Consider the following 12,001-nt stretch of genomic DNA (forward strand, 5'->3'; position numbering starts at 1 on the left):
CAAACCACGTGAGCTCCCGCCGTGAATCGAACCCGGGCCTCCCACGCCAAAGGCGCGTACGCTAACCGCTTAGTCACAGAGGAGCTCCATAATGCAGGGGAGAGCACAGGAAGCATGAAAATAAATATTTGTGGTTAACAGTCAAAAGTAAATGAAACAAGAATAACTGTAAATAAGGTATACTAAAATAACAAAAGATAAGTAGTAATCTACCCTTGAAAACAGGTTTATGTGTGTCTTATCCGTGGTCGCCATCTGCGGAAGATGAGCCAAAACGCTTAAGTTTCCCAGTGATACTAGTTCCTGTAACTCTTGTGGTTTTACAGTAGCAATGCTATACATTAAAAATAAAATAGCTTCCTTATATTGTGCAGAAATAAGAGTCATATGCATTTACTTGTTTTACCCGTCGTATAGACTTCTGATTTTATACCAGTACCCCTTCAATTGTAAACATAAAATATAGCTTCCATTACTTATTATCTAATTCGTTCCTTATTAACATTCTAGGTAGTCAATCAATAATTCCTAAAAGTATGACGTTCCTCCTCCTTCGCAAAACGGGAAGTTTGTCTCGCATACTAGTTCCCAAACATTTAATTTCAGGCAGAGTATTGAATTTTACCTGTAAATGTAAAAGGTGGTATGCCTAAACTTCACCAGTACCTAATATAATGAGAATTAGTACAGTCTATATAAACATATGCATAATTTGAACAAACCATAAACAACAGCAATAGAAATCGCACCCGCCCTCTGTACTACTCACTTCGGCTCCAACATTCCCCGGTAGTTCCGGAAAGCAATTTGCTTCTGCAAGGAAATTAACAATCACAAGTAGCTAAAAGAGAACGGGTTTCTCCTTTTTTTTTTTTTTAAAAAAAAAAAAAGCATTTTAATTTACCTTGGGCAACTGCTCCTTTCTTATTTGAAAAAATATTTTGCCCCGCTCAATGAGTACATTCTCCTTCACAACATTTAAGGAACGCATACATTCTTCTGCGGCTACTGGCTCCAAACCCGTTGCAACAGTGCACTCTAACGTGTAAGTATTTAATTCATTAGAAACTGGCACTTTACCATCACCATTATATATCATTAAAGTAAGCTTGCGCTCGAATTCATTATTGCCCCTCTGCATTTTCAAAATATCGTTTCTTTCCTTCTTCTTCTTCTTCTTTCTTCGAAAACCACATGCGCACATATAACCAGTGTTCGCAAGTTTTTCTAAGACAATTTCCCTCGAATGATACAAAATTTTCTCTTTTCTTATCAAGTTTTCGCTAATTTGTTTAGTATCTAATTCCTATGACAGAAGTTACGTGATAATTTAGCTATATTAAACGAAGGTGCCAACTACTTTTGTTTTATTCATTTGTTTTTGATTGTATTTTAAAATGTTTTTCTTCATTTTTTTATACAAAAAATACACACAAATACACTCACAAGGAGAAGGCAGAGTTTGATAAGTGAACTTCGGGGCCATTTTTTGCGAGGTGGTAGTGCACATTTAAAGAGTTAATATTACAAACTGGGAGAGCACAATGGAAAAAAAATAAAATAAAATAAAATAAAATAAAAAATAACGGAGAAAAATAGTCTTAAAGTTTTTTACTCGCCGCATATATCGTACAACGCGCGAAATTCGCAAGTGACGGTGTGGCAGAGTGATCTGTAGCTGAGTAAAATCTGTAGCTTATGTGTAAAGTGTCCCCGGTTCGATTCCTGTTCTAGTCATACCTATTTTTACTTCAACCAATAAAGTAGGCATTTGTAACTATAAGTAAAATGTTAATTCACCGTATGTTCATAATGAATAAAACAATAGAAATTTTCAAATCACAAGTAAAATCTTTCAATGTTCCATGTTAACTGGCAAACAAAATTTAATCTATTCCGTAAATATATTGGTATCACGAGTTATATTATGGTTACGACCAGTGGCGTATTTACGATTTTATTTCGGGGGGGCTTTGCCAACTTTAGACCTGGACATGTGAAAATTCTCCAAGATATTTACTTTAATTTAGTAAATAATATTTCGGGGGGCTTAAGCACGGAAGTGCCTCCTTAAATAGGCCACTGGTTACTATAGTCGTTGTGTAATAAATGTTCTTGACGCTTCGTGTCTACATTTGTTGACAGTTTGCGAATTACAAAGGAGTTGAGGGGGAAATCCCCTTTGCTAATACTGGATGTTGCTATAACCAAAGGAGATTTCCTCCTCATTCCCCTTGTGATTCGCACACTGTCTACAAATGTATATACGAAGCGTCAAGAACATTTTTCACACAAGGACTGCGGTAACAATAATATTTACGGAATAGATTAAATTTTGATCCTACCGTAGTTAACATGGAACATTGAAAGATTTTACAAGTGATTTGAAAATTTCTATTGTTTCATTCATTATAAACATATAGTGAATTAATATTTTACTTATAGTTACAAATGGCTACTTTATTGGTAGAAGCAAAAAAAAAAAGAAAAGAAAAGATGTATGACTTGACGAGGGATCGAACCCGGAACCCTTTACTCATGAGTCAAGGATTTTCCTCCCTTTGCAACGCCGACACTTATTATTTTTTGTTCTTTGATAACTGGCGGATCTTGTAAACATATATTCCATTATTAAAACGTGAAAAGAACGTAAACAACAATTGCTAGTCAGTCTTTATTTTTTTGATCATGCGGATTTAAATTAGTGTGGCCACGAGTATTAATTTTAGTATAATTCTATATTTTAAGGTGAGTATATTGTTCTTTGTTTCAATAAAAAGTATACGGGCCCTATATGTGTTTCCATTATGTGACAAAACGTCAGGACACATTCACTATTTCAATCTCAACGTTAGGCACATTTCTTTTCTTCATCACTAGTTAATACTAACAGAAGCAAAACACCTCTTCCATGCGCTAGGTTTCTCGCCCGCAAGATTGGGGCATTTTCGAGTTTATTTAATGCATTTTGTGAATAAAAGTATAATAAGCATGTATGACATAAGTATTTTCGAGCTCTCTATTTAGTTATTTAACTGCTAATCTACTCAAGTCTTTAATCCAACCGTAGTGTGTTTTAGTATTTTCCTTTACATATAATAGATTCATATGGGCATCTCTTTTGTTTTTAGTATGATATAAAACGTATACCATATATTTTTCGTTGTATGTATAAACGTTAAACTATATATCGAGTCTTCTATCAATTTTAGAGATGTCGCTTAGTTTTGCAGGACAATCAATATCTTTTGATATTTCTTCCAAGTCTTTAACAACATGCTTGTTCTTTGATGGTCTTTGTGGATTTTCTTCAACAGGATGTAATGCAGAAGGAATTGAATATAGGAAACATTTTTCATCTTTGTTCTTTACATTAATAACAGCCTTTTTGCTTTTAATTTCATTTGGTAGTTCTATGTACGATGATCCTCTACACGGTGCATATTTATTAAGAGCTAACTCTATGTAGTTTATATTTATGAGAGCCCATCCCGAACCTCTAGCTTGGAACTCATCCATTCTTGTTCTTATTATTTCTTTAGCATCACTTATGAACTCTTTTAGATTGGTTGATTGGAATATCTCTTTGTTATTAGTGTTGAAGTAAAAGATTTGAATTTCTTTACATTTCTTATATTGACAGTTTATCAAGAGATTAGCTTCAACGAACCATGTTTCCCTAAGCTGATGTTCAGCCTATTTATTAAACCCTTCGATATTGAAGTAACATATTGTTCTAGAGGATCATGTTTTTTATAATCTGTTTTCAATCTCCATGTTTCTAATCTTGATTTAAATTATGACTCTGGGAACTTTACATCAATTGATAGTGATTCAGGTTTCACTCTTGATTCTTCAATTACTTCGTCTTCAAATGGGAATAGTTCTAAAGAATTCTTTCTATATAGTCTTTTAGGTTTCGGTTGTTCAATTACTTCTTCTTCAAATGGGAAAAACTTTCTTTCTATCTAGTGTTTTAGGTTTCGATTCTCCAAAGATGTCTTCTTGGAATGAGAATACGATCTGTCTTCTTAGGCTTTCTTTGAATGTTTTAATATCATCTTTATCTAGTAAGTAAATAAGTTGAGCTTTCCACAGTTGAGAGTAACCTCTAATACCAATTTCTCTGCAGAGCTGCTTGAACTCAATGGCAGTGTACCTATTATAACTCATCTTATTTCTTAGAACAAGTTTATTTTTCTCAAACTTCATTTTAGTGATTCCTCCTTGCTGTCTGTCCGCGATTGCTTATTCAATATACTCGCAGCTAACCTCTATATCTAGAGGCCTTCCCTCCATCCGCATACTGAGGACGCGCCGTGCTGTGGTGACAGAAACCCACATTACATAATGATATTATCATAAAAGTTGTGACACACTGTCATTCAGTTGAACTAGCTCTAATAATTTTTGCTTAGCTACATACTTAATCTAGTTTCTAGGTTTTGATTCGAAGACAAGTATATGTTTTGTAAATCCACTACTAAGCTTCTTTAAACCTTCGTACTGCATAAATATTCTCATCTTCTTGAAATCACTCTATATTCTCTCAGTGTCCTCGTTGTATCTATATGGTAATATAGTTTTAAGAGTATCATCTAAATGTACTACTATGAGCAAAATAAATGACGCGTCTCTTTATTTTGAAGTTTTTTGAAAATATCTCCGTTTTCTTTATATGTTCTAAATTTCGGAAGGTTTACCCAACAGGACAGGTTAATAACAAACCTGTTTTTAATATTTGTATTAGATATTAGCTTAAAATAAATAAATTAGAAGCAAAAAACATTAAATCGACAGAAATCTCGAGAATTACCAACTCTGCTAAAGTGGGAAATTTTCAAGAACGCGAGGGAATTCTGCAGTCCAACACGAAGCAGCGACATCTATGTCATTGAGAGAGACGTGGATTAGATCTACAAACGAAACTTTTAACGGCACATTTCTAATATGTCTTACTACATGCATTATCAGCGAACTCCAAATATATGAATCTATGCTAAGTATTAACGTAAAGATAGAGCAAAAAGTGGAAATTATCTATGGGAAAGGACGAATTGGTAGCGCGACCGTAACGAAAAATCGTCTTTACCGGAACAGGCTCAGTTCACGTAAGAAAACAAATAGCTCAGTTAGTTCAAGCAACTAGTCTGTATGCCGAAGGTAGTGGGTTCGAATCTCCATCGATGTTCCCTTGTCACTTTTATTAGTATGGTTATTTATTTTTATTTTTTATGTGGGAAAAAATCAAATTGTAACATATATGTAAAACTCATGACGATACCAAAAAAAATGTCGTTGTCGCACTTGCATTAGCGTCCCTAATTTTGTTCGCAAACAGTTTCGTAATTATTTCCCCTGTGCTCACTGCTCACTACATGCTCACTGGTGCATAACGAATATTTCCCAGTAAATGTTAATTCTACTTTGGGGAATTTTATAAAGTTTCACAATGTTTCTCACTTGATAGTCTTCTATCTACTTTTTTGGACACTTTGATAACAGATTTCCCTATATATATATCTAATTACGGAAAAGTTTTACAATGTATTTGTATTAAATTGAAATTGTTTTGAATTTACCACATGAGGTAAGTAGCCCGAAGGAGTTGAACTGAAGTAACTGATATTCTGCGTAAAAGCAACCTGTTGTAAAATGATTATGCTTCTTACCTTTAGCACATAATCTTTACGTTAGAGAGTCATACAGAGAAAAATCCGGTTCTTCTCTCTTATGACCACTCATCTTAAAGCTCTACATGTAATGATTCGTGTCACATAATTTCGGCTCTCCAAAGACATTCATATTTTATTATTATTATTATTATTATTATTATTATTATTATTATTCCTGAATATGCCACCCTTACATAATGTAGTAACTTTAGACATCTTAGTTTAAAGTGCTTTCTTTAGTAATAATTTGAGCAACCACGTAACAAAATTTAAGATGTATGAGGAGGCACGACGTTTTATTTCCCCCCTCTCTTTTCAGAAAGTATATAATTTCTGACAAACAGGGCAGACAAAATGAATAAGAAATATATTAGAGTATCCTTTTCTCCTTCGTGAATGGAATATCACGTAGCATTTTTTATTCTACCGAAGACGACTCTAGGCCGTTATGGTTAGGTAACAAAAGAAATACCTAATATATTTATTGAGCCCCTTGACTCTAATATTACCTCTTCTTTTTTGTTCGAGGGCGCCCTACACAACCAAGGGTGACAAAAAGAATAGGAAAAGTGTCTAAAGATTACAAAGCACTTTATATTTTGTCAGAAACAAGGAAGTGTATACACAGCATTGCTCTCGTTAACAAGTGTTTCACCCTTGAGTCGCTTATGAAATTAGGCAGAATATACTTTTGCCGATCATTGTTCTAGAGGGATTTGTCCACGATGGTTTGGTGTCGGGCTAACAACGATGAGTATCCGGTATGTTTATTTACATCGCCGTTAAAGAAATAGCAAACTTTCTGAAAGGAACTTACGAAACATCAGATCCCCCTTCTACTTAATTTCATCTAGCGTTCTGAGTGAAAGTTCTATGGGATTATTAGAAAAATATATATTCCCATTTCCACGCTGATGGTAGAATTTCTTAAGCAGTTATTGAATTACGTTCGAAGCATAGGCGTAAATACCGCCCCCGCAACCCTGTGGCGTGGGGACCGCACAAGCTGCAAGGCCAAAAAATATACAGAAAGTACGCAGGGGCGGACCAGGCCAAATTTTAACCAGGGCAAAGTGACTTTTTGGCGCCCTCCCCCTGGTACTAGCCTATATTTTACATTTTACCATAGTGTTTTTAATATTTTAAACCCATTTTTCAAAAAGACATTCATTACCTAGGAAAACTTCACAAAGGATATGGCCCGCTATAAACAATATGAACTCCGCCCCCCTCGTTTGGTCTTGTGGCTAGCACGCCTGCCTTCTGTGGCACCGGGTCCAATTCCCGGTGGATTACTGTTGAACAATAAAAGTGGTTCGGATTCCACTATAATTAGTATCCATATCTCCTTAGGCCTAACACCGTGTGCGTGGGTTTTCTCGAGGTTCTCCCGTTTCCTCCCACTTTCTTCATTCCACCATTTCATTCATTACTCATCATCATTGTCTCCTTTAGCCTACCCGGCATAACCGTGGGATGCTGAACTCAAGCAAACAAACAAACAATGCTTACTCCCCCGCCACTCTTTATTCTACATACCACCTCTCCATTTTTCGATACAACCCCCTTAGTACTATGAAACTCTCCTGTTCCATGGTTATGTAATTGCCACTACTTAACAAGAATAGAAACCAAAAAAGTCAGTAGAAATCACGCTATAAAATTTACTTTTTGAGGCTCGTTTTGGCGCCCCTCTTTCTCTGGCGCCCCGGGAAGTCGCCCGGCCCTTGGTACGCCCATGAATGTACGGACGCATAATTAAGGACTTCGGAGGAGAGGTTAACCTTCATGTTATGCCACTGGTTTGACGTGTTTGAAATGTTCAGTAACTGATCGGTTAGTGAAATTATTTCGACGGTTACTGATATTTAAAGTTTAGCTAAGACAAAAATTACCTAACCAACTACATTTGATATCGCGATGTCACAATTTGATTTTTCCGCACATAAAAAAGAGAAAAACAATAGTAATAAAAACCCTTACTTATATTGGGATCGAACTAACAACCTAATTCGTACAGACTAGTTACTCTGACCAACTGAGTTTCGATTTCTTACGCGAATGAAGTCTGTTATATTACGAAGCATGCTTTTCATTCTCAAAACTGTTCGAAGTAATACGAACATGGCATAAGAACAGAGACGGAACTGAATTACCACTCGATTGACCTTGAGGGCAAATCACCAAAGGGTAGCTATAAACGTAAGTTCAGCATGCATTTCTGTGGAGTTCTGTTCAGTATTCCTATCTGCCAATCACGCTTGTCCGTTGGAGTAATATTTTACAAACGTAACCTTTCGATAGAGCACAATGGCAGACCAAAGAGAAGGAATTCTTGCCCTTGTGAACGTTGGATACCACAATGTGCAATAAAACTGTCGCGTCTACTTGAAGTTATATTTTATCGAAAAAAAAAACTGTTTTCCTTTATATATCCGAAGTTTTTGAGGGTTTCAAAATGAGGAAACGTTACTTTCAAAAAAGGACGACACATTTAGGAGTGGGTCCAGGGGGTCCGGACCCCCCTCTGAAATCCCAACTTTTCTGTAAATTTAGCCTAATTTTGGGGATTATTTTTTAAACTTTTATTAAAATTTATCCTAATATTGAAGTCGGACCCCTCCCGAAACAAATTACTGCATACGTGCCTGCTGACAATTTTCAATATATTCGTTAAATAATAAAGTAAAATAATTAAATTAGGAGCAAAAAGCTTCAACATGGGATAACTTTCGTCCACTGCCAATATTAATAGCAAAAACTGCTAGTCAATGCTGAACCTTGGAACTTCACCCCGAACAGCAAGTCTATTATTGAGAACTACATATGAAACATTTTATCAAAACTTATTTAGCTTTTATCTGGCATGAAATTATTATATACACCAAAATGCACTCTCCTAAAATGTGTATCTAAACATTGCTCTACGTATCTACGAAGCAATGAAAATTTTTTATCGAAATATGTGAGCAGGAAACTCTAACAGCCAGCCATTTTATTTAAATCGTAATAAACCCTGTAACCGTGTGTTAACGTAAAGACAAAGCTTGGTCCATTGGTAAAGTGTTGGAAGAATAAAAACTCAATGCTCGTAGGTTCGAATCTATCCACTCACCACAACATTTTATTCTTATGTGTAACGATGAAATAAGAAAGAAAAAAATGTATAACCGTTAAGACAAAACTTCAACCAAGTCTGAAGAGAACAATACTAAAATAGTAACACAATGACGTCAACCAAGAATTATTTCATGTAGCGTTTGGACGAAATTACAGCTGTCAACAATTGCAGAAGTAAAAACAGGCTGATAGGTGTAATGCAGTCTAGACTTCTGAATGCATTTACTTCCTGAAAACTTCCGTCTCGTCATTGGTATGCCGTTAGTTATTGTAAAACCTTTCAATTGGAAGTGAAATGACACAAACTAAAGCAGTTTTAAATCAATAAATGTCTATGTGTAAAAGTAGGTGTCTCTTATCCGTAGTTCTGAGTTCCTTTTACTTTGAAGTGACAAATGAGAGAAGAAAGTATGGTGTTCGAAAAAAAATCAAATTTGAGATTTCAACGAATTTACACGTATCAGAGCCCCTAACACCGAAAAAGTTATTTTTCGATACATGTCCATCTGGGGTTCGTCCGTCCGTTTGCTACACTTTTCTGTGCACTCGCTTAGAGGCTATACCCTACCTAGAGGCCATACCGTGAAACTTATCTGCACGAAATTTTAGTTTAAGATTTTCATAGTGTTTCCTATAGTTTCTTTTATTTCCCTCCTACTCCCAAAACAAGGGTAGTTTCCTGTACGATGAAAATAGAAAAAAGATATTTTCTCATAACAGGCTCTAACGATCTTGTGTTCTTTCTTTTTTTATAAATCAACATTTAATTAGCAATCCTATTTTGTGGTATAAGGCATTTATCTGAGAAAACTCTACAAGGGGTAGTTTATACTTAGGGATGAGTTTTTTCTCAGTGATTTTCTCAAAATGAACTCAAGTGTTTTCGATCATATTTCATAAATAAATATTTTATTAATAACTTAATAATATGGCATAACTCGTTTGTCCTAAAAAAAATGCGAGGGGTAGTTTATTGTTGGTGGAGAGTGTTGTCTGGGCGATTATCTCAAAAACGACGCAAAAGAGTTTATTCATATTTCAAAAATACATATTTCTTTAATAACCTAACAATATGGCAAAACTCGTTTGTCCTGAAAAATATGCGAGGGGTAGTTTACTCTTAGGGGTGTTTTTCCTCCACGGTTTTCTCAAAAATGAGTCAAGCAATTTTGTTCGTACTCAGAAATAAATATTTCATGAAAAACCTAATAATATGGAATAACTCGCTTACCCTGAAAGAATCCTCAAGAGATAGTTTATTCGGGGAGTTATTTTTCCCACACGATGTTGTCAAAAATTACTCGGACAATTTTATTGATAATTCATAAATAAGTATTTCATTATTAACCCTATATTTTAGTATAAGTCATTTCTATTAAAAACAATTACGACGGATAGTTTATTTTGGGGATCAAGGTTTTTCCCGACAATTTTCTCGAACGACAGGCGATTTTGTTCAAATTTCGCAAATAAATATTTCATTAATAACCAAAAGTATATCTTAACTCATTGTTCGAAACAATTCACAAGAGGTAGGTTGCTCCTGACATGTTCTTTTTGAACGACTTTCTCAAAAATGGCTAATTTGATTTTTTCATATTTCATAAACAATTATGGCATTAATTGTTCTATTATATGTCTAATGAAAATATGCTCAAATTGTAACTTAGTTTTGTAGTGTGGATTTTCTTCAATCGAAGTTTTTTATTCGATAATCTGACTTTCGATGTATTTGAATAATACGTTATTTTTTTCTCGTATTATCCAAATACACACTTCAGTAACAACTGCGGCCTAACACAGTTAAGAAATTGAATTGAAAAAGTTTAGTGCGGTGGCCCTGTAATTGAATATTTTTTGGTAAACACCCTAGCTTTTTGTGGTAAAATCAGGCTTTTCTTTTTCGAGCGACAAAAGAAAGAAGAAAATATGGTGATTGTGAAAATAGTATATCAAATTCAGATTTCAACGGATTTACATACTTCATGGCGTCTACATACCGAAAATGTGATTTTTCGATACCCGTCCTTCCGGTCCGTCCGTTCGGTACACTTTTCTGTGCACTCGCTTAGAGGCCATACCGTTCAACGTATCTACACTAAATTTTAAACTTAGGGTTTACATAGTATTCCTACAGGAGATTTTCCCATTTTTTTCCTACCGCCTAAAATAAGTGTGGTTTACTAACAGCCGAAAATCGAAAAAAGCTATTTTCTCCAAAATGGTTTTAACAATTTTGTTTATTTTTCATTAATCAATATTTAATTAACAACCCTATATTGCAGTATCAGATATTTCTCTTAGAAAAATTTACGAGGGGTAGTTTATTCTTGGAGGTGACTTTTTCTCGACGACTTTCTCAGAAAAGACACTGGCAAATTTCGTACACACTTCATAAATAAATATTTAACCTTGCAACATGGTATGTCAATTGACCTGAAAAATATATGAGTAGTAGTTTATTCTTGGAGTTGAATTTATTTCCTTAATTTTAAGGCAGAGAGCTACTTTTCAGAGAATAGATCTTGAAAAACAATTTTAAAACTTAGACTTTTGTTTTCGAGACATTCCAGACAAGACGAGACATTTTAAAAGCTATCTCGTGTTCAAAACATTTGTCACGTCTTATTTTGGATGTCACAAAGCGCGTCTCGTCTCTTCCTCGAGACATGTCTTATCTCGTGCGCATTCGTTAACACTTGGAAAGGATTATCTTTCTACTCAAAGCATTGTTTTTATAATGGTTGCATATATATGATAATTGCCGTCAACATAAATTACAGTCCTTTCAGTTGAATTAATTGTTTATTATTATTATTGAAATTAAATTAAATGGAATATCTAGGTGCACGATTATGCACCTACGCTAAGGAAGAATGATGATGAATGAAATGGTGAAATGAAGAAAGTGGGAGGAAAATGGAAAATCCCAAGAAAACCCATACCCATGCACACGGTATTTGTCCACCTTAAATTTCACTTGGCGCGAAGTGGAATCGAGCCGCGGACCCCATGCATCAAAGATGAATGCTCTATTATTATTATTATTATTATTATTATTATTATTATTATTATTATTATTATTATTATTATTATTATTATTATTATTATTAATAATAATAATAATAATAATAATAATAATAATAATTGAAGTGAGCTTAACGAGTTTCAACCGTCCGACTCAACCAATGTTTGGGTGCCTGTTC

General features: G+C 34.6%; 1 protein-coding gene across 1 annotated transcript in view; it reads right to left on the minus strand.

Annotated features, from left to right (window-relative positions):
* The window catches only part of LOC145687869 (tRNA (guanine(6)-N(2))-methyltransferase THUMP3-like), a 38,002-nt gene extending 36,780 nt beyond the window's left edge, over positions 1–1,222 (minus strand). Inside the window, exon 1 of the mRNA XM_081761375.1 lies at positions 905–1,222. Coding sequence (XP_081617501.1) covers positions 905–1,204 — 300 coding nt within the window. The 5' untranslated portion in view covers positions 1,205–1,222. The remainder of the gene's footprint in view (positions 1–904) is intronic.
* Between the last annotated feature and the right edge of the window lie 10,779 nt (positions 1,223–12,001).

Source organism: Thermobia domestica, chromosome 6 (assembly GCF_964235325.1).
Source record: "Thermobia domestica chromosome 6, izTheDome1.hap1.1, whole genome shotgun sequence".
Taxonomy (NCBI): Eukaryota; Metazoa; Arthropoda; class Insecta; order Zygentoma; family Lepismatidae; genus Thermobia; species Thermobia domestica.